The sequence below is a fragment of the Gopherus flavomarginatus genome, chromosome 3 (assembly GCF_025201925.1).
Source record: "Gopherus flavomarginatus isolate rGopFla2 chromosome 3, rGopFla2.mat.asm, whole genome shotgun sequence".
Classification (NCBI taxonomy): Eukaryota; Metazoa; Chordata; order Testudines; family Testudinidae; genus Gopherus; species Gopherus flavomarginatus.
The window spans coordinates 48,578,577-48,602,409 of record NC_066619.1 but is presented as its reverse complement, the minus strand read 5'-3'; the positions used below and the strand labels follow the sequence as shown (position 1 = coordinate 48,602,409).

Here is a 23,833-nt window from a genome sequence, read left to right as displayed (position 1 = left end):
TAAACATTAATATCACTCAGTACTTAAATGGGTAAGAGAAAAATTCTGCAAGATTGTTTTTTCATGCTAATGTGCTGGATGCAGTACTAAGATTAAAAGAAATAATTAAAGACTTCCCTAACAGCAGAGGGAAATCCACAGTCACCGCAGATCTGACTACAACTTGATGAACTGAAGGGAGTAAGAGGGAGAGAAAGGGACAAGAAAAAAGTTATCTCAAAATATATCATGAAATGCTCAGGTGACCTGCAGAAAAAGAAAGCCAGAGTCAGCCCAGTCTTATACTACACTCAGCGTCACCTGAGGACCTGACAAGGATGTCCCCACTAACCAGGTTTTCTAGGATATTCACCAGAGAGATGTTTTTCTTTAATCTTAAAAGTTGATAGTATAGGATTTAAATTACTGCAGTATCTATGTGCTCCAATCTGGATCACACTGGGCTAGACACTATACAGGAAGCGCCATGAAGTCATCTGGCTGATTCCAGGTTTGCAGAATTTCATGGAAGTCACTGATACAGGAATATTTTGCTGTATTACTGAGCCAGTCCATTATAAAATTTTTTGTATATGATATGTTTTTCTAACCTTTCTTAATTATTAGAACAAGTATTTCATCTAATAAGAGGCACCTTTAGAGCTAAAGAAATATTGCCCTCCAATTTTGTGGTATTTGTGACCTTTCAGAATGGAGCATTCTAGGATATCAGTGAACTTGAACTTCTGAGGATTCTACAGCACTTAAACAGAAATCTGTCCATTCAAATCCTGTTATTGACATCTGCTCCGCCATAGTATCTGAGCACCAACCAAGTACCTAAAGATAATGTATCCCTTTTGTAACAGGTAGGAGTAAATTTTTGATGAAAATTAAAGTTTTGGATTTTTTTCCCCCAGAAAAGACAAGGGCCAATGGGTGAGTGAAGTAAAAAATAATTTTTACATTTATTTAAGTGTGTTGAGGTTAGTGGCCATTTTTACCTCTGGCAGAAAATTCAAAGCCTTGGCTCCATTCCTGTGAGAGTTCTATTTCTTATGCTCAAGAGTTTCCCCCTAATGAAGAACACTTTCATTCTTCAAATGGAATAAGATCCCAATGGAAGGTCATGGATATGTATGGGGAAATGATCTCCAGAAGTCAAGGCCAGTTTCATGGACTTTAAATATCAAGATAGAGACCTTAAACTAGATTCTGTTTTCAATAAGAAGCTAATGAGCCCAATGGTGTTTCGCTCACAGCAACTTGTGTTGCTTAGAACAGGTGCTGCATTTTGTACTAGTTTAGAGTTTTTTTTAGGGAAACTGGCTTCATTCATAGTAAGAGATACATTACTTATGCCTGGAGGTCATGAATCCAGGGATCACATAGCCAGGTCTGGTGACTCACAGGATAGGGTGAAATCTTCTGGTCATTTACGATGAAAATGGGTGTGTTCCCCCCACCCCCCCACCAGGGCTATCTGCATATCCGCTACCAGTGAGGAGTACAAGAGGACCTGAAGGCTGGAAACTGCCTTAATCTGAGAGAAGGTGCCCTAGACAAGAAGGAGAAGTCAGAGGAAAGCCTGTTTCTGGAAACTAATATTTAATAAGCAACGGTGAATGTCCCAACCCTGAGCATGGTTACTAGGAGGCATTTAGTACACATTAATAGAGTTAACTCAATTTTCATTTCCTTTTTAAGGTTCACCATTAAAAACAGTTGTTTTCAAACAGTAAAAGCTGATGCAGTGACAAGACACAGAATAGCATGCCATTCAGTTTACACATTTTAGCCAGCTCTGAATTGACTGTATATTTTGTGCAAATACTCATTAAAATCCTTAGCTGTTTATAGAGCTTTGGGGACAAACGTTTAAAGCTCAGCACATGAAACAAACATTTGGTTTATCTGGTTGTATGTGCATACCTTTTCCAAACTATTTTGTTTTTGTTAATGGTACACAGTGTGAAGGCCTATGATAAAGTATTCTTTATTTAACTATCATTCTGATACATATGCTTGAACACTAATAATTATATTTCCTAAAGCTTTAGAAAGGAAAAAAAGTTGCAACTCTGGAGTTATGAAATGGGAATGTCATATATGTCTATTTTTCACTATACAATTACACCTCTATCCCGATATAACATTGTCCTCGGGACCCAAAAAAAATCTTACTGCATTATAGGTGAAACTGCGTTATATCAAACTTGCTTTGAGACACCGGACTGCGCAACCCTGCCCTCCCTGGAGTGCTGCTTTACCACATTATGTCCGAATTCATGTTCTATTGGGCCGCGTTATATCGGGGTAGTGGTGTACCACAAAAAAAGCAGGAATTATGTTTATTAAAATAAATCCAGAGTTTGTATATTCCTCTTAGAAACTGTTTGAAAAACAATGCCAATTGACTGTCTACTGGTAGTCTAACGGGGAGCTCAGGTTTCTCACTTTGAGCCATAAAGAGGTCAAATGTATGACTGAGACAGAACTGAACTGATTAGCCTTAATGAGGAACAAGAAACCTCTCAAACTATCTTATTCAGTTGGTGTATAAATGTTATTAACAGGAGTGTTGCATGTAAGACACTGGAGGTAAATGTCTGACTCTACTCAGGACTGGTGAGGCTCCAGCTGGAGTACCGTGTCCAGATCTGGGCACAGCACTTTAAGAACAAACTGGAAAAAGTCCAGAGGAGAGCAACAAAAATGATAAAGGTTTTAGAAAACCTGACCTATGAGGAAAGATTAAAAAACTGGGCATGCTTAGTTTTGAGGAAAGGAGGAGGGGACAGGACTGGATAACAGTCTTCCAGTATGTTAAGGGCTGTTATAAAGACAACACTGATTAATTGTTCCCCATGTCCACTGAAGATAGGACAAGAAGTACTGGGCTTAATCTGCAGCCAGGGAGATTTAGGTTAGATATTAGGAAAAAAGCTTTCTAACTTTAAGGGTAGGTTACCTCTGGAACAGGCTTCCAAGGGAGGTTGTGGAATCCCCATCATTGAAAGCTTTTAAAAACAAGTTGGACATACACCTGTCAAGGATGGTCTAGGTTTACTTGGTCCTGCTCCAGTGCAGGGGCTCGACTCAATGACTTCTCAAGCTCCCTACCAGCTCTAAATTTCTATGATTCTGTGACACCAGAGGTAAATATATCCAGATCCCTACATCTAGAAGAGGGCCTTGTACACATGAACATTTTGTGGCAAGCTGGGGTGTGAACTAGCACTAGCCTGCTGCTGACTAACTGTCCATGTGGACCCTACGTACATGGGTCTTTTGAAGGAGAGCAGGCCAAAGCCACCCCCACACATTCATCCAGTGATAACTTGCATTCACAATCTGTTTCCAAATGGTCCTGCTCAAAAAGGGAACTACTTCCTTGTCTTCCTCCTCCTGACAGCATTTCAGGCATCACTGTACATAATTTTGATGGATCCAGATGGGCCAGATCTGAGGATCTCTGGATTGTTAGATCTATTGCAGATGAAACATTACCTCTCCATCCACACAGAGGCTAACTGAGAAATTCCTGAGGTGTCCCACAATAAGGCACCAGAACTTTGTTTTCCCAGCAATTGGGGTTTGGGAACATGCCTGAAGGTAGCAGACCACAGGGTGGTACAAACAGAGCCACAGGTCTCTGCATTCTTCTATCTTCCTCCTGGGAAAGATCAAGGTCTGGATCCAAGACAGAATGCACTGGGGATAACTGGATCCAGAGGGAAGTATGGAGATCCAGTTCTTTGTGGGGACCTTGTAGGGATCTTAGGAGAAGGAAGCATAATGTGTTCTGGCCTCTTCTTCCTAACAGGAGAAGGCAAAAATGATCTTGAAACTGGGGACATCCGAAACGTTCACATCCTTCCAGGCACGTGCTTGGAAGGAACTGAGCTCCCTGCGTAGAATTGCCCTCAGAACGTCAGTGCTGCTGAGGAGAGGGGTGTGTGACAGAGCTATAGCTGACACTGCTAGAAGAAGGTTCTACTGCAAGGCACCATGAAGCATAAGTATGTATATGCAAAGCCATTTGAAGAAAAATAGTTTGTTAATGCACTTTGAGATAGTTCCATTTCAATGAGGACTAGATGAAAAAGCAGTAACAAAACTGTTAACACGTGTCAGCACAGTCCAGACAGTTAGTCCATGGCAAGCTAGTGTGGGGTAGATTCTCAGTCCAGCTAGCCCAAGCCAGTCTAATTTGGGACCTTCACGACAAGAGGGTGATAAAGGAAAGTGACCTCCCTCTGCAAAGGAATGAAATGTCTGGTATAAAATTATAAAGAATACTGTGTGTACTTAAAGATATAAAATGGTTATCCTTGTATATCTCATCCATAGTACCTTACTCCATTAGTCATGTTTTAAATCAATGTGACTGCGTGTGGAGTAAAGGTATCAGAATATGGGTCTGTATCAGTATGAACATGAGAGAGACAGATTTCAGTGTAACATTTTATATACATTAAAAAATGTTATAGAATATTGCACAACAATTTTATTTACCTTCATTTCACCTTCTTCTACTACCAACTGCCAATTGGCATCTCCTCCTACATCCTGTAAAGAGTAAGTCATGTGATTCTGCACCATCTCTTCCACCTTTAGAGAAAAAAAATGCAACATTTATAAAGGTTCCTGCCACCTCCTTGCCAGTACATTCAGGGCACTGTATAATTATATCAGAAGCCACTATAAAATACTAGCAATAGATCTAGTGCATGAGCTGGACATAGACAATGGAACACAAAACCAGTGAAGGTTAAATTAGTAGAGGCCTTGCAGCATTCAGAACCAAAAGCAAAACTCATCCCTAATAAAATGAATTCTTCGCACAAGCACTTCTCACCATCCCCATCTCTCTCTCCCACCTGTAATAGTTGAATAATTGTACTAACTATTCACATTTTTACTTCTACCTATGGAGAAGGAAGAGAGATTACCTCTATTACAATATTTAAGAGTGCTCTAATCCTATAGAGATAGTGGCCATTATAAGTACCTAGATAAACAGAATCACACTGAAGTGCAGGACTATTTTTTTGATCATTTACACTTAATGAACAACAGCATTTAGGAACCTGAGCAATAAAAAAAACAGCTCAAAGCCACTAGTTTTCTACTCTTAGAAAGTTAATCCATATTGTAACCGTTCAGATGTCCCAAAAGCTTTAGGGGCTGCAAAGAAGGAAAACCAAGTATGAGTGAGATGTTGAACATTCACTATTCTGCATTTGCACAAACTGCTATGGTCTTTTGACTGAATTCTGGGGTGAGGATTGATTTAAAGGGATACTGTCAAGTAGTTTAATCGCCAATGTGTTTGCACTCCATAAAATTAAAAGATAAATTAATGAAGTTTTTGCATCATCTTTTAAAAATTTTAAACTTTAAAAATCACTGTTTGCTGTGTGAATTACTGGAGTCTTTAAAAAATAGATTGATGTATATCAAGTACATTTTTCTAAACTACACAAATACTACCATATTTGTACTCCTCCTGTCTGAATGAAAGGGATCCTTTAGGTATACAGCTGCGGGGTATGAACAGGGTTTAAAGGGTCCCTAAGTTCTCTATACACAGTTATAGTGTCTGCCCTGGAATGTAGGTGCCAAATCCTTTCAGATCACATTTCCAAACCTGCTCTTTTTCAACTGAAATTATAATCTGCGATAAATTATGGAGGAAAGAAAGAATATTACAAGTTACTTCACAGATACGTTTTATAACATGGCAGACAAGTTTGCTTCAGTTTGTGCGTAACTTAAAAATAAGTGAATACTCAAAACAGATGTTTCAACACCTGCCGATTACTGTGTAATTTGCGACGTCTGCCTGAATCCTACAGAGGTAGCGACTAAAGGATGTTTATTTAAAAATATATATCTTGAATAAAAATTAAACAAGGTATTACATTGTGTACTGCTTAAAATACCAGACATACAATAATGAATAAAATTAGCAACACTTAGGCACAAACACCTTGTGTATGATGTAGAAAGATATTTCGTTATACACAAACATACACCACTTGTCAAATAAAGGCATTTATCAAATGAAGTATATTGTAACAAGTTCAAGTGGAGGAACGAGCAAAGGAATATATATATTAATGTGTTTTTCTAATTTGCTTGAGATGGAAACAAAAAGATTGTGTTTATATTTTTATTCTAAAATAAAGAAGCCTTTTTTTGTACTATGTACTTTCTGGGCTGTACATTTAAGATTAGGAAAGGAGGTAATTGTACCCTGAATCACACTTTAAAAGTTAATCCCCTCAAACAAATAATGAAACACTGAATACAATGAGGACTATATTTCATGGAAGTACAATACTGATTTATAGATGTTCTGTGGAAGCAAAAGGATGAGAACAGTCCAAAGTTTTTGTTAAAACTAACTGACAAAGAAAAGTTTGTCTTCCTTTCACTCTATAAAACTCAGGCAGGAAGGCCACCCTCTCCTAGACCTGGGCAACAGGTTTCCTAGACATGATTCCTCCCACTCTCTTCTTTGCAAGACACCGTTTACAACCTTCAAGTGGGCAGATTTTCTAAGTAAAGGTTCTCTAAGAGACCGCTAGGTGATTGATAATTAGTGAAAATAATTGATGAAATCCTTCTAGAGGAAATGGAAACCTTACTGGCTTAAAGAAAATAATTAGGCTTGGCTGAATTAGATTTAAAAAAAAATAATTTTGATGGATAACATTGATGTTATTTTTAGCATTTTTACATTTTTTTATCCATTTAACTTTTCACAGTTGTGGGAAATTGAGGGGCTAGTGTCAGACTATTATTTAATGACAGTAGATGTTGAGATTCAAAAACTTAAAACTTTATAACTCTTAAAATACACTGTATATTCTGACACGTGATATTGACAAAATAAATATCCTGAACTAGTAATCAAACTAATACCAAACTAATAAGTTCTCAAGCAGAATTTTTCTTACTTTGCCTATCTGTAAATTTCAATCATCATCAATGGAAATATTTATTGTGTGTGTGCATGGTGAAACTGACATTTACCGATATTAGCAATAAAAATCGAATCCTTCCAAGTTTAAACAATCTACAAATTCCAAATACTCTACAAAATCCAATCAAAATTTAGAGCATGGAGCAAACTAAAATATCTTAAGATCAGCAAAGGTCCCCTGAAACCTACAAGGGGGCCATAAAACTAACTCACTCAGAAAGCATTCTTTTATCTACTTCCTCAATAGCATATATTAACTAGCAACATTGGATTGTGTCTCATGCATAACCCTAGTGATTTCTGAGGGCAGGGCCTTTGGTTAATTCTCTGAGAATTCTGAATCCCTTTGAGATTTAAACCTAGTCTTGGGTCCAAATACCAGACCACTGTTTGAACTGATTATTTCAGTTTTTCTGTTCTTAACTATCAAAGCAGCCTTTCTAGTAATCATCACTTCTGCACGCAGTGACTGAACAGGACGTATTATTGCTAGAATCTCAGTACTGTACCTTCCTCAGTAAAAGGAATCAAGTCAAATCAGTCTTCGCTCCCAGAAGTAACACAGCATTCCACAGAACTCAGAAAACAGAGGTCTAGTAGTGCCAACTGGCTCAAGGTTCACTGTTCTTTACAAGCTACTCCTGTCTTAGCCCTGACAAACTCACTATACCTCATACAATATTTTCATGATATTTATTTGTGAAGGGTAGCATGTGAGGTCTGTACTGAAAGCACATAACTTAAGATTCATAATCATTGAGATTTTCGTACAGATAATATTTAAGGAACAATGTAACAGATTGGCTAAGACAGGTAGTCTTTAAACTAAGTTCAATGGGTGCAGGATACAAAAGTCCACAGGTAAGTCCAGAACATAGAGACCTGGGTGAAGGGTTGGAATCTGAGGGGGAAATTGGCAATTAAAGCAGGGGCAAAGGAGAGACAAGAGGGAATATAGATGGGAAATCTAATGAACATCTTAGATTTCTGCATATTAATGCAAGAAAGACAGAGAATAGTCTGGAAAAACTAGAAGTAACAATAAATAATCACAATTACAATATAATTGGCATCATAGAGACTTGGTGGGATGATTCCTGTGACTGGAATATTGCTACAGAAGGGTACAGCTTGTTCAGGAAGGACAGGAAGGGGGGAAAAGGGAGGAAGTATCTTGTATATCAATACTTTCACTGAGGTAGAGACAGAAGTGGGAGGCAGACCTATTGAAAGCCTCTAGGTAAGGATAAAAAGGATAAAAAATAAGGATGTCACCGAAGGGGTCTATTATAGACCATCTAACCAGGAAGAAGGGGTGGATGAAGCTTTTCTTAAATAACTAACAAAATCATCCAAAGTACAGGACTTGGTGGTGATGGGGGACTTCAATTACCCAGACATCCATTGGGAAATGCTTATAGCACATGATAGATTATCCAACAAGTTTCTGGAGGCAACTTTTTATTATAGCAAGTGGAGAAAGCAACTAGGGGAGAGGCTGTTCTAGATTTTATTATTATTTTTTATTATTATTATTTGATTCTGACAAATAGGAAAGAAATGCTTGCCAATTTGAAAGTGGAAGGCAGTTTGAGAGAAAGTAATCATGCAAAGATATAGTTCATGATTCTAAGGAATGGTAGGAGGGAGAACAGCAGAATGAAGAAAATGGACTTCAGCAAACTCAGAATTGATAAGTAAGATTGTGTGGGGAAAAAAGTTCAAAGAAAAAAGTTTAAAAAAAATGCCAACTTTCCTGGAGAGACATTATTAAGGGCACAAGAGCAAACTATTAAAGTGCATAGGAAAGACAGGAAGTATGGAAGTGGATCACCCTGGCTTAAACAATTACTAACCTTTTGTAACTGTTGTTCTTCGAGATGTGTTGCTCATGTCCATTCCAAAGTAGGTGTGCGCTCACCCCAAGCACCACCGCCAGAAAGTTTTTCCCTCAGTGTTATCTGTTGGGTCAGCTCCAATAACCCCTGGTATCACACGCTCATAGTGCCAGTATAAAGGGTCCTGCTGCCCCACTGACCCCTCAGTTCCTTCTTGCTAGCTAACTCCGACAGAGGGAATGAATATGAGTAACATATCTCGAAGAACAGTTATGAAAGGTTAGTAATCATTTTTTTCTTCTTCGAGTGCTTGCTCATGTCCATTCCAAAGTAGATGATCCCCAAGCAGTTGTGCAGGTGGATGGTTCGGAGTTCTTTGGCATGCTGACTGTAATACCACTTGGCTGAAACCCACATCATCTCTAGTCTGCTGGGTGATCCCGTAGCAAGACGTGAAAGTGTGAACTGACAACTACATTGCCGCAATATACATGTCCTGGATAGGAACTTGAGCTACAAATGCTGCCAAAGATGTTTGAGACCTGGTAGAATGCACCATCAGGGCAGGAGAGGGGACTTGTGCGTAGCACATGCGGATACATGAAGTGAACCACGACTAAATTTTCTGTGCCAAGACTGGAAGGCTTTTCATTCTGTCTGCAATGGCTACAAAAAGCTGAATATATTTTTTAAATGATCTAGTCCTTTCTATGCAGAAGGCTAGTGCATGCCTCACATCTAGCGAGTGGAGTGCAGTTTCAGATAGAAGACCAGTAGGAAGACATCCTGGTTACTATGGAATTGGAAGGAAGGCTGGATGTAGCCGCAATTGAACCTTGTCCTTGAAGAAGACCATGTAAGGTGGTTCCGAAGTAAGGGCTTGGATCTTCAAGACTCTTCTGGCAGAAGTAACGGCCTCCTGGAAGTCCACCGTCCAGGACAAGTAGAGCAGAGTGCATTGCCAGCAGTTCAAATGGAGGCCTTGTTAGTCTTGCCAACACCAAGTTGAGGTCCCAGAGAGGGAGTGGCTACTGTACCTTTGGGTATAATCTCTCCAGGCCCTTAAAAAACAGACTACAGATGAAGTTTGAGAAAACAGAATGGTCGTTTACCCATGGCTGAAAGGCCGAGATTGCAGCTAGATGGATCCTAATAGATGACATGGTTAGGCCTTGTTGTTTCAAATGGTATAAGTATTTTAAAATGAACAGAAGTGTTGACTGTGTAGGTGATGGGCAGATCAAGAATCTTTTCCACTTTGCCAGGTAAGTGGCTCTAGCAGACAGTTTTCTGTTCCGTAAAAGCACCTTCTGACCAGTCCCAGAGATGCTACCTCTGCAGGGTTCAGCCATGGAGCTTCCAGGCCATGAGATGAAGAGACCTGAGGTCTGGATGATGTAGACAGCTGTGATCTTGGGAGATCAGGTCTGGAAATGGAGACAGGCGGATTGGATTGGCATTTCCACTGAGAGGTTTAGAAGGGTGATGAACCAGTGCTTATATGGCCAGGCTGAGGCTATCAGGATGAGACCTTGTCCCTTATAACCCTTAGGAAGACCTTGTGTATGAGTGAGATGGGAGGGAATGCATAGAAGAGATGATCCATTCAAGGGAGGAGAAAGGTGTTAGAGCGACCCCAGGCTGACACCCAGGAAGGAGCAAAACTGAAGACACTTCATGTTGTCCTTCACTGCCAATACATCTATCTGAGGAGTCTCCCACTTCTGGAAGACGCCTTTCACAATATCTGGATGGATGGATACTCATGGTGGTTGGAGAACGATCTGCTGAGGTGATCCACTAGCTTGTACTGTGACTGCTAGAGATAGGAGGCTTTGAGGTGGATTGAGTGGGCTATACAGAATTCCCATAAGTGAAGAACTTCCTGGCACAGGTGAGAGGAACATGCTGCTCCACCTTGCCTGTTTTATATAAAACATCGCTCTTGTGTTGTCTGTAAGGACTGACATGCACTTGCCCTCCATGTGGGGTTGGAATGCATTGCAGACTAGGAAAACCACCCTGAACTCCTGATGTTGATGTGTAGCAAGAACTCTTCTGGGAGACCAAAGACCAAGTTCTGACAGACCCGAAGTGAGTTCCTCAGTCTATTGCCGAAACAAATGTGATGAGAGACATTGATGGTGGGGGTCTTGAGAATGGGACTCCTGCACATACTGCCAGAGGGTCCAACCACCAAAGAAGGGAAATGATCACAGATGGGGGAAGTGTGACAACTATGCCCACATGGTGTTGCCCCAGTGTGTATACAGATACCAGCCATGCCTGAAGAAGTAGGAATAGGGAGCCTGGAAATGAGTGAGAAATTTGATGCCTGATGGTGATCTCTCTTCACTGAATATCCAGATTGGTCATTTCAATCTATCTATTAATTAGATGAACAAGTTTAGTTTAATGAAAACTATTACAATGCTCTGGAGACACATTTATTCAAGGAAAGTTTATTACATACACACACATAATATTATGCTGTTTTTCAGTTTTGGAAGTATTTTCACTGGCTTGCACATCTGAAGAGCCAAGTTGTCTTCCTGATGATCAACAGGTTTGGTTCTGCCTCTAATAATGGAGAGCAGAGGGAAAATCCAGTTGTAGGAATGGCAAGTTTGGGAATTCAGTAAGTTCTTCACTATTTTAATCTTTCAAAATTCTTAAGCTTATGGACACTAGAAATTTTCTTCCAAAATTTACAGCCTCCTATTCCTCTAGACACTCATCAAAATGGGTCCACAGCCGATCCTTCAATCTTTGCTGTTTAAAAAATCTGTGCCTTAGCCCTTATATTGTTAAGGTATTTAAGCATTGACCATTAAAAGGATTTTGGTTCTGAAGTGCCTAAACCCCTTTTGGAAATGAAACTTGGGCTCCTAAATCAAGTAGGCTTTTCAATGCTGAGCACAGCAATTCCTAAATACGGTTAAAAATTTGACTTGGAGGCTCTTGGTAGGGTTTATTAAAACAGGTGTATTGAGCAATCGTACAGTGGCCATGGTTAAAAGCTGTAGACTAGCCTGACAGAGCAATCTGTCACCTTTTTTATGAAGTCCTACAGTCCCCCTTCTGTTGCTTAATTGTCAGAAGGGTATGTTATCATCATCTTAGGACTGCTTTTTCCGCTGCTTCTTTGAATAGCTTGTCCGTTGAACACTTCCAGGAGGTCATTAAAATGTTTGGCTTGCTTATGCAGATCTACAAGTATATTTAGCTTTAGTATTGAATTTGCCACAAATAGGTATAATAGAATTTTTTTTTTTAAAGTTTCCAAACTCAAACTGTGTATGCCCAATAAAGTCTAAAATAAGCTTTTAGTGCTGAAATACAAATAGAAAGTCTCAGAGGTGCAAACAGTGCTGCTGGAATGTAGAAAGATTTAGTTTAATGGTAATTGTAACAGAAATATGAACTAAATATGTGAAAAAGACTGGGAAATTTAACACTTTTTAGAATAAATGATTTACATTCATTTTAAAGTCAAATTTATCTCCATCCCACACAGACCAGGTGTTATTTCACTTTTATTATTTTAAGTTATTACATCAGAAACATGGGATCTTGAAGTTACACACATTTTTATTTTTTCTGTAGACATTAATCCTCCTTATCTCTCAGATTCAGGACCTTGCAAGAGTGATATGGATGCAAGCAGAATGTAAAAAGACAATCTTTCAGTAACAGGAATATAGAATTCCTTGGTATGTGTCTATCTGTACTCATCTAAAACAAGCACAAGTGATTTATGGAAAAACGGGAACCCAAGTTAGAGAGAAGATGAAATACAGCAAAAAGATATACAAAGCCACTCTATATATTCTTACGATACCTGGGTGCTGAATCTGTGAACATCAGAGGCATTGACTAGATCAATGGAAGACATGGAGGAAGAGCGACTATAGGGCTACCAGAGACAGACAAAGAAAAAATCAAGTAATCAGAACAAAAAGGCACAACAGAGCTTTCAGTACCAACTTCCAAGCACAAAATAATGAAGAAAAGGAAAACAAAAGCACCATAAGCAGCAAGCACAGCAGTAAAAGCTAATTTCATGCAACTATTATATATTATACTTCCAACATGGCCCGGGGAGGGGGTGGTAGAAGAAGAAGGGAGAAGTAGTGTTTCCAGTAACATTGAAAAAGGTCAAAATCAACCATGATAAAAAAAAGCAGCTTTTTTTCTTTTAACTAGTTTAATGATTTTATATTTAAGAAAAAGCATATTTAAAGAATATTAAGTTTCTGGCATGATTTTTTCTTAATCTCATAAAATATGACAAGCTTGCTACATATCAAGAATATTCTAAAGCAGACAGACACTCAAAATAAAAGATTTTTTTCAAGGAAAAAGTCTTCTCCAATCCTGGATATGTCAATTCTAATGAGTGATGTGTTCAAAGTTACTAGTAACATCTACAAATTAGATCTCACTAATCCGTATGACTAATGTATCAGTTAGAATAGAAATAGTGATTTTATTTACAATAAGTACTCTCTGAAAAGATCCTGGGAAACATCTCACCTTTTGGACGAATCTGTGAGTCCCCACAGCAGAGTATCCCTCACCAGAAGGTAATGATGTTGGCCAGTGTGATCTGACCTTTTCACTCTGAGACTAAGAGAAACAGGTTAAATTTATTTGCACTTAACAGCTGTTTGGTGGAGTATTTAGTAGGTGGCAGTAGAACTGACAGGACCTATATAAGAGGAGGGAGCAAGTAAATGGTCTCTCTTCACTGTTTCATAGATCACAAATGGTAACAGACATCTCAGGTGGCAACAATAATTAGATTTAAGAAATATTTATCGTGTATTGGATATACTTATTTGTGTAGGTTATTCACGTAAGTACACTAAAGGTGAGTTTTATATAGGATTTTTTAATTACTTGTGTCTATTAAGAATTGCTTTAAAGGATAATAGGGGAGACAAATTGACCCATGTTATTAGCACTATTTATGCTGTCATGTTCTGTGGATAATGGACTTCTGTTTCCACTGTGCCCAAATTTCTCAAATTAATTTTAGTTTTAAAAATAAAAAATTAAAAGGAATAAAATGTTGTATACAAGGAAGTGTTGCTCACCCTATGCACTAACTGTAGTTCTTCGAGATGTGTCCCAGTATGTGTGCTGCATTTCAGGTGCACATGGACCTCTTGAGCCTTCAATAGGAGATTTCTAGCTAGCAGTGTCTATTTGACTCACACATACACTATCTCCTCGCGGCAGATACTGAGGCTATATAAAGGTGTGTGGACAGATTGCCCTCAGGTCCTTTTCTATTCAGTCAGCCCCTAGGGAACAACTGAAGCAGAATGGAATGACAGCAGATAGTGAAGCACCTGTAGGGACAGACACTTCCTCCTCCTCTGAGTAGTGTGCCTGTGGGTACGCCACTTCAGGTGACTTCTGAGCACTATTCCTAGACGGAGAAAAGAGTTTCAGAACAGGATCCAGAACTGAAGACTGTACTGCGGAGCCAAGTGTCACATCAGATCTGATGTTATGAAGCAGGGTTTACAACTTTAATAACATATGGTCTGAAATCCAAGTAGTGGCTCTGTGTCTCAGATAATGGAACGTTCTTCAGAAATGTAGCAAATGTTGCCCGCAATCTGGATGAATGTGTTCTAATCCCTGAGGGGGCTGAGCACCTGCAGACTCACAACAGGTAGAGACAGAGCCCGATATCCATTTCAAAAGTCTGAGCAGAAATAGAAGCCCCCTCAGATCTATCTGCGAAGGATGCAGAGAGTCTAGGCACTCTCCTAAACTGCTTAGTCCTACCCAGGTAGAAGACTCAGGACTTTCTAATGTCCAGAATATGAAAACAAGATACTGGTTGAGAACTATGAGATTTCAGAAAAATACTGGTAGATGGATAGATTGGTTAAGATGAAAATCTGATTGAAACCTTTGGTAGGAACTTAGGATGCAGATGTAAAAAGACTATTTAAAAAAAAAAAAGGTAAAGGGGGTAATCGGTCATGAAGGCTCCACTCTCCCTGACCTTACGGGCCGACATGATGCAACTAAGGCGGCCATCTTCACAGATAAATGAAGTAGGGAGCAGGTTGCCATTGGTACAAATGGGTGTCTTGTGAGATGGTTGAGAAACAGGTTGAGGTCTCAAGATGGGGTGGAGTGTCTAATGTGGGAGAAGAAATTACTCAGACCCTTAATAAATCTGGATTATATCCAGGAAGCAAAAATGGAAAGTCCCTGGACAGGAAGATGAAAGGCTGATATGGTGGGCAGGTGTATCTTGACCAAAATGATCGATAAGCTGGGTGTCTTCAGATCCAGCAGGTAATCGAGGATGAGGGAAACATGAATGGATTCCAGCCAGAGGTATTAACAACTGTCCCAACGGATGAATCACTTCCATATTTGCAGGTAAGTAGTGCGGAATGCTGTTTTTCTACTGTTTAACAGCACCTGCTGTATCTCCATAGAGCTGGAAACCTGTATTTGTGAGAACCATCCAGGAAACATGCCCTGGAACTACTAGACTGGGGGGAAGCACGTGACCAGCATCCTGAGGCAGGAGATGTGGAATGTTTGGGAGCTCGATTGATGGTTGGACACAAGCAGTTAAGGGTAACAAGCTTGTCTCGGCCAGGAAGGATGACTATGGCCTTGTCCTGCCTGATCTTGTTCAATACCCTTAGAATTATGGGCGCTGAGGGAAAGGCACAGAACAGGCTCTTCCTCTACAGGAGAAGGAAGGCATCCTCCAGGGAGTGGTGACCCAGACCTGCCTTGAACAGAAAAGAGGACACTTCCTTGGAGGTGGTGAAAAGATTGATCTCTGGCAGTCTCATCTCTAGAATAAGCCATGGAGAACCTGAGTGTCCACCTAGAACTCATAGTTATGGGAAAAGTATCTGCTGAGAGCATTGGCTGTGGTGTTCTGGATGCCTGTGAGGTGTATCACTGAAATATGGATATGGTGGGCTATGCACCAGTTCCAGAGCTTTATAGCTTCAGTGCACAAGGAGGATATTGTTCCTTCCTGCTTGTTGATGTAAAACATGAAGGACATATTGTCCATCATGACCCTGATCGCTTCGCCCCTGATGAGGGACAGGAAATGGAAACAAGAATTCCTGACTGCTCTGAGCTTCAACAAGTTGATGTCAAAACTGACATCTGCCCTGAACTGAGAGGGTGTTAAGGTGGGCAATTATAGTTGCTAGAGTCACCATCCTCAACTTTTGACGCGTCAACAATTTGTTCAACTGTTCTAACTGTCTCAGATCTAAGATTGGCCTCCAACATACATCCTCCAGTGGCACTAGAAAGTATTTTGAGTAGAACTCCCTGACTCTGTTAAGGGAAGGGATTGGTTCTGTTGCTCCTAGTTGGAGGAGAGAGTCCACCTCTTGCCTTAGAAGAAGCTCATGAGAGGGGTCCCTGAAGAGGAAAGGAGAATGGGGGTGGAAGAGAGAGACACACAAACTGGATGGTATAGCCTGATGTTATGACCTCCAAGACCCACTGATCCATGGTGATCTGCTCCCAAGCTGGGTGGAAATGGACAACATGGTCCCAAAAGGGAGGTGGGCTAAAGGCTGTAATTGTAAATTCGGGGGGGGGGGGGGGGAGGAGGAGTGCAAAGGGGGAGGGGAGAATTTCACTTCTTGACCAGTCCATCAAAACTGACACCTGGGTGATTGTGGAGGGCCGCTGAATAGCCCTCTTGCCCTGCAACCTCTCTCTCTTTCTGAGGAGTTCCACAGGTCTATGGTATTCTAAGAACTGAGCAGGGCATGACCTCCGGACAGCCTGACCTACTAAAAAGAATCTTGCTAGTTGGTGTGTAAATGCCTAAGAAAGGTAGAGTTGCCATGGAGTCCTTCAAAACATGCAGGGAGTCATTTGTGGTCTTGGAGAAAAGCCTATGACCAGTAGGGAGGTCACCTAATAAACCCAAATAAATCCGTTTTACCCTGTATAAACCCACAAGAAAGCTATGGAGGCAGAAAAAGCCAGGGAAGAAACTACTCACAAGAGAGCTATGGAGGCAGAGGAAACTGCCCACAAGAGAGCTATGCAGGCCCAGAAACATGAACTGGCTGTAATGGAGTCCAAGAGAGAAAACCCTCTACCTGCTGGCTCCACTTCCCCAAAAATCCATAAATGGGAGTGACTGTGTCCACAGGATGAAGAATCCCTTACCTACCACCTGATCTGGAACAAGAGCTGTACCAGGGGAAAGAATTGTGCCCAGGCCTGGAAGGTGTTCAGTTTGAGGAAAAAACTTACTGATGCATCTCTGAGGGTGAGATTATCTGTATTCAGTTTGATTAGACATAGATTTGCCGTTTTATTTTATTTTGCTTGGTGACTTACTTTGTTCTGTCTGTCTGTTACTACTTGGAACCACTTAAATCCTACTTTCTGTATTTAATAAAATCACTTTTTACTTATTAATTAACTCAGAGTATGTATTAATACCTGGGGGAGAAAACAACTGGGCACACCTCTCTATCAGTGTTATAGAGGGCGAACAATTTATGAGTTTACCCTGTATAAGCTTTACACAGGGTAAAACGGATTTATTTGTGTTTAGACCCCATTGGGAGTTAGGCATCTGAGTGTTAAAGACAGGAACACTTTTGTTAGCTGCTTTCAGGTAAACCTGCAGCTTTGGAGCAAGTAATTCAGACCCCAGGTCTTTGATGGAGCAGACAGGAGTGTCTTGCTCAGCAAGACAGGGTGCTGGGGCCCTGAGGTGGCAGGGAAGGCAGGGGTAGAAGTAGTCTTGGCACATGGGGTGGTAGATCCCACGGGGGTTCTGTGATTCAACCCGTCACACATATCTAAAACTAACTATACTAAATACTGACCTACAACTATAAATTAACAGAGAAAAAGAGAAGAAAGAAGTCCACAGATGCTCTAGGCTGACACACTAGGGTTCTGTCTCAGGCCGAGGTGGGAGAGAAGCAACTGCAGGAAGTTCGCTCACATACCCCGAGACAGCCTCGGTGTCTGCCACAAGGAGGCACAGGGTGCATGTGTGAACTGAATGGACACTGCTAGCTAGAAATCATTCAATCTTCACGTGCGCCTGAAGTGGAGCACCAAAAGGGACACTATTCAAAGAAATAGCAAGTTACTACTTAGATTGCAGACTCTTTGGAGTAGGAAAAAATGGTTACCTACCTTTTGTAACTGTTGTTCTTTGAGATCATAGAAGATTAGGGTTGGTTTCACACCCCCACCCCCTTCCAGGTAACCCATTCCAGGGCTTCACCACTCTCCTAGTGAAATAAGTTTTCCTAACATACAACCTAGACCTCCCAATGGCAACTTGAGACCATTGGTCCTTGTTCTGTCATCTGCCACCACTGAGAACAGCCTAGCTCCATTCTCTTTGGAATCGCTCTTCAAGTAGTTGAAGGCTGCTATCAAATCCCCTCACTCTTCTCTTCTGCAGACTAAGTAAGCCCAGTTCCCTCAGCCTCTCTTCATAAGTCATCTGCCCCAGCCCCCTGACCATTTTCGTTGCCTTCTGCTAGACTCTTTCCAATTTGTCCACATACTTTCTGTAGTGGGGGGGTCCAACACTCAGTACTTCAGATGCAGCTTCATCAGTGCCAAATACAGGGGAATAATCGCTTCCCTCAATTTGCTGGCAATACTCCTAGTAATGCAGCCCAATATGCCATTAGCCTTTTTGGCAACAAGGGCACATTCTTAACTTATATCCAGCTTCTCGTCCACTGTAATCCCCAGTTCCTTTTCTGGAAAACTGCCGCTTGGCCAGTTGGTCCCCAGCCTGTAGCTGTGCATAGGAGTCTTCCATCCTAAGTGCAGGACTCTGCACTTGTCCTTGTTGAACCTCAGATTTCTTTTTGTCTAGAAAAAACGGTTACCTACCTTTCGTAACTGTTGTTCTTCAAGATGTGTTGCTCATGTCCATGCCTTCTAGGTGTGCACGTGCCCATGTGAGTGGCCAGAGATTTTTGTTTTAGCAGTACCCACAGTGCCTGCTGTAGCTCATGCCGCGGTATATCAGGCGCTGCCAGCCCAAGCCCTCTTAGTTCCTTCTTTCTGACAACTCCGAAAGAGGGGCAGGAGGCAGGGTAATGGAATGGACATGAGTAACACATCTCAAAGAACAGTTACAAAAGGTAGGTAGCAGTTTTTAGTTCTTTGAGTGCTTGCTCACGTCGTTTCCATTCTAGATGACTCACACGCAGTATCAGTAGATGTGGCTTGGAGTTCACCGTTAGGCAGTGTGTAGTACAGCTCTGCCAAAGCCAGTGTCGTCTTGCATCTGCTGAGTCAGTGCATAGTGTGATGTGAACGTATGGACGGACAACCAGGTAGCGGCCCGACAGATTTCTTAGATCAGCACCTGTGCCAGGAAGGCCGATGACGATGCCTGCACTCTAGTGGAATGAGCTATCAGAGTCACTGGCAGGGGCACTTTCCCCAGCCCGTAGCAGTAGTGGATGCATGCCGTGATCCAAGACGAAATTCTCTGGGCTGACACAGGGCAGCCCTTCATCCTGTGACAGCAAACAAAAAACTGCGTTGACTTACAGAACGGCCACGTTCTATTGATATAGAGGGTCAACATCCATCTGATGTCCAGCATATGCAACCTGCACTCCTCATCTGATGCAAAGCTTCGGACAGAGGACTGGTAAGTAAATATCCTGGCCTGTGTGGAACTGGGGAACAACCTTGGGCAGAAAAGCTGGATGCAGGCACAACTTGCAGAAGACCATATAGGGCAGCTCCAACTTGAGCTCCCTGATCTCGGATGCTTGCTGTGCTGATGTTATAGCGACCAAAAAGGACACCTTCTAGGAAAGGAGCAGGAAGCTAGGGGTTCAAAAGGAGGGCCAATACTCTTAGACAGCATCAGATTCAGGTCGCTTGTGGAGACCAGGTTTTGGACGCATGGGTATAGGCACTCTAGACCTTTGAGGAACCACACTGTCATAGTATGGGCGAAGAATGACTTGCCCTGAAGCGGAGGGTGGAATGCAGAAATGGCCACCAGGTGCACCTTGACCAAAGACAAAGGCCATGTCTACATCTAAAATTTTGCAGCGCTGGTTGTTACAGCTGTATTAGTACAGCTGTATAGGGCCAGCACTGCAGAGTGGCCACACTTACAGCAACCAGCGCTGCAAGTGGTGTTAGATGTGGCCACACTGCAGCGCTGTTGGGCGGCTTCAAGGGGTTTCGGGGAACGCGAGAGCAAACCGGGGAAGGAGACCAGCTTCGCCGCGGTTTGCTCTCGCGTTCCGCGAACCACCCTGCAAACCGCAGGGAAGGAGACCTGCTTGCTCGGGTTCGGGGAACGCGAGAGCAAACCGGGAAAGGAGACCAGCTTCGCCGCGGTTTGCTCTCGCGTTCCGCGAACCACCCTGCAAACCGCAGGGAAGGAGACCTGCTTGCTCGGGTTCGGGGAACGCGAGAGCAAACCGGGAAAGGAGACCAGCTTCGCCGCGGTTTGCTCTCGCGTTCCGCGAACCACCGTGCAAACCGCAGGGAAGGAGACCTGCTTGCTCGGGTTCGGGGAACGCGAGAGCAAACCGGGAAAGGAGACCAGCTTCGCCGCGGTTTGCTCTCGCGTTCCGCGAACCACCGTGCAAACCGCAGGGAAGGAGACCTGCTTGTTCGGGGAACGCGAGAGCAAACCGCGGCGAAGCTGGTCTCCTTCCCCGGTTTGCTCTCGCGTTCCCCGAACCGCCGAGCAAGCAGGTCTCCTTCCCTGCGGTTTGCAGGGTGGTTCGCGGAACGCGAGAGCAAACCGCGGCGAAGCTGGTCTCCTTCCCCGGTTTGCTCTCGCGTTCCCGGAACCACCCTGCAAACCGCAGGGACGGAGACCTGCTTGCTCGGGGTTCGGGGAACGCGAGAGCAAGCCGGGGAAGGAGACCAGCTTGATTACCAGAGGCTTCCTCAGGTATGCTGGGATACCTGCTTATTCCACGGAGGTCAAGAAAAGCACTGGTAAGTGTCTATACTTGATTACCAGCGCTGGATCACCAGCGCTGGATCCTCTACACCCGAGACAAAACGGGAGTACGGCCAGCGCTGCAAACAGGGAGTTGCAGCGCTGGTGGTGCCCTGCAGATGTGTACACCTCCTAAGTTGCAGCGCTGTAACTCCCTCACCAGCGCTGCAACTTTCTGATGTAGACAAGCCCAAAGACAAGCCCTGGAGCTTTAGATGCAGCAAATAGTTCAGAATGTCTTGCAACGAGGCCTCCTCAGAATGAATGCACTTGTCCAAGGCCCAACATGCGAAGCGCTTCCACTTGGCCATATAGGTAGCCTTGGTGGAAGGCTTCCTGCTGCCCAGCAGGACCTGTTGGACCACCATGGAGCACTCTGGTTCATCCGTGCACAGCCACGGAGCAGCCACATCGTCAGGTGCAGCGATGCCAGGTTCAGTTGCAGCAGATTGCCGTGGTTCTGGGATAGATCCAGACAGAGAGGTAACTGCAGCAGGTCGGCCACCGAAAGACTCAGCAGAATGCTAAACGAGTGCTGGCGAGGCCACACCAGAGCAATGAGAATGACCCATGCTGTCTTGCTTCACCTTTAGCAGGACTCTGTAGATAAGCGGCACTGGCAGAAAAGCGTAAATCAGCGCTCCTGACTCTGGGATCAGGAAAGCATCTGACAGGGAGCCCTTATCCCCCAGTGGGGACAAGGGCTCCCTCTTGGATGCCTTCCTGATCCCGGAGCAGAATACGTGGCACTTCCTGTTCTGCCTGGACGCAAACAGGCCCATCTGGGGAGTCCCTCACCATTAGAAGATCAGGTTGACCAACTCCGGATGGAGGGACCACTCATGGCGAGAGGGGAAGGCCTTGCTGAGGCGATCGGTCAGGATGTTCCTGGCTCTAGGTGACTGTGTGGCCATCAGGTGGATGGCATTTTGCATGCAAAGGTCCCAGAGGCTGAGCACTTCCTGACACATGGCCAGTGACCTGATGTAATGTTGATGTAATACATCACAGCCATGTTGTCCATGAGGACCTGTATAACCTTGCCTTCTAGGTGGGGCAAAAATGCCTGACAGGCCAGGTGCACTGCCCTGATGCTGATATGAAGAGCTAAGTTGTGCTGCATCCAGTGACCCTGGGTGCTCGACAGTCATGGGGACACAAAGTGAACTTCCCGCAGCACTGACTTGTAGTCTAGCCAATAGTTCAAGGATGAGAGGATGCGGTCCAGCACTGTGATCACTTGGTCCCGGGGGTGCCTGCTGGGAACGTAGACCATTGTTAGCCATGGTCGTAGATGAAGCTGGGTGTGCTTGACCACGTACGTGCATGCTGCCATATGGCCCATCAGCCGCAGGTAAATGTGGGCCATGGTGATCGGATGTCTCCTCATGTGGACAATGAGATCCACCATGGCCTGAAAGCGTGCTTTTGGAATGAAGGCCCTATCTTGTGTGGAATCGAGAACTGCTCTTATAAACTCTATGTGCTGGACTGGCGTTAATGTGGACTTTTCTGTGTTTATTAACAGGCCCGGGTCATTGCAGGTGGAGTGTACCAGACTGAAGCTTCTCTGCACCTGACCCAGAGACCCGCTCTTGATGAGCCAGTCATCAAGATACAGAAAGATCTGGACCCCACCCCGACATCTGAGGTAAGCTGCTACTGGTGCAATGCATTCTGTAAACACCCTAAGGGCTGAGGACAGGCCAAAGGCCAGTGCTGTGAACTGGAAGTGGTGCTCAGTCAGTGTGAAACACAGGAACCGTCTGTGTCATGGGAATATGGAGACGTGGAAGTAAGTGTCCTTTAAGTTGAGAGCAGCATATCAGTTCCCTGGATCCAAGGAGGGAAAATGGAGGCCAGAAAGACCATGCAGAACTTCAATTCCTTGAGAGACTTGTTGAGGCCATGCAGTTCCAGGATCGATCTGAGGCCCTCCTTTGGCCTTCAGGATTAGGAAGTATCGGGAGTAGAATACTCCTCCTTCCATGTCCCATGGAACCACTTCCACAGCCCCCAACTGCAGGAACTTGTCCACCTCCTGAAACAGGAGTTTCTGATGAGAGGGGTCCCTGAAGACAGATGAGGAAGCAGGGGGGTGGGAAGGAGGGGTATACACAAACTGCAGGGTATAGTCCCAAGCTACTATGTCTAGGACTCAGGTAACCCACGACCAGGCCAAGTGGTAGGGAAAAAGATGGTTGAGGAAAGGATGGGAAGGATCTGGCTGGCTGACTGGGGTATCGCTCTCGAGCGACCCTCAAAACAATCACTTTTGTCTACCCCCGTGTGCTTAGTAGGTCTAGGCTGGCGAGCAAGAGGAGGAAGGGTGGCAAGGGCTAAACCTGGTAACCTTTTTCTTTGTAGATTCTTGCCTGGCTTGCCAAGGCCTCAATGGTGGTGGAGGCCAGAATGGCTTTTTGGCAGACTGCGGGGTATGCATGCCCAACGAGTGAAGGGTAGCCTTCACTTCCTTCAACCTGTGTAGTCTGGCATCTTTTTTTTTTTTTGATCAGAGAAGAGCCCAACTTCGTCAAAGAGGAGGTCCTGAATTGAGCATCTCCTGGGAAAGGTTTGCGTTTGGAGCTAGAAGCCATGTTGCATAACCACTGCCAATGTGACCACCCTCACTGCTGAGTCTGCCACGTCCCATGCCATTTACAGGGAGCATCTGGCTGCCGCAGTCCCTTCCTTCACCAGGATACCAAACTCCTGAGCCTGAGCCTGACCCTGAGGAAGAGAGTCCTGCAACTTTTGGAGGCTGTCCCAGAGGTCAAAATTATATCGGCCTATAAGGGCCTGATGGTTTGCCACCTGGAATTGTAAGCTGGCTGTTGAATAATTTTTTTAAACAAATAAATCAAGTTTCTTGGCTTCTTTGTTCTTGGGGGTAGAAGCGGTGGGGACCTGCTTGTCCTTCTTGTTGGCTGACGACACCACCAGTGAGCTCGGGGGAGGGTGGGTATACAAGTACTCAAAACTTTTGGCTGGCACAAAGTACTTTTTCTCGGCCCATTTCAAGGT

The 23,833-nt window shown here is 43.4% G+C and overlaps 1 protein-coding gene across 3 annotated transcripts in view; it reads right to left on the bottom strand.

Moving 5' to 3' along the window:
- The window catches only part of CERT1 (ceramide transporter 1), a 148,860-nt gene that overhangs the window by 10,093 nt on the left and 114,934 nt on the right, over nt 1-23,833 (bottom strand). For 2 of the 3 annotated variants that reach the window (XM_050944594.1, XM_050944592.1), the window contains 3 exons: nt 13,348-13,440; nt 12,653-12,727; nt 4,498-4,593 (listed from right to left, as the gene is read on the bottom strand). In XM_050944594.1, coding sequence (XP_050800551.1) covers nt 4,498-4,593; nt 12,653-12,727; nt 13,348-13,440 — 264 coding nt within the window. The remainder of the gene's footprint in view (nt 1-4,497; nt 4,594-12,652; nt 12,728-13,347; nt 13,441-23,833) is intronic. The other variant, XM_050944593.1, reaches the window with a different exon arrangement.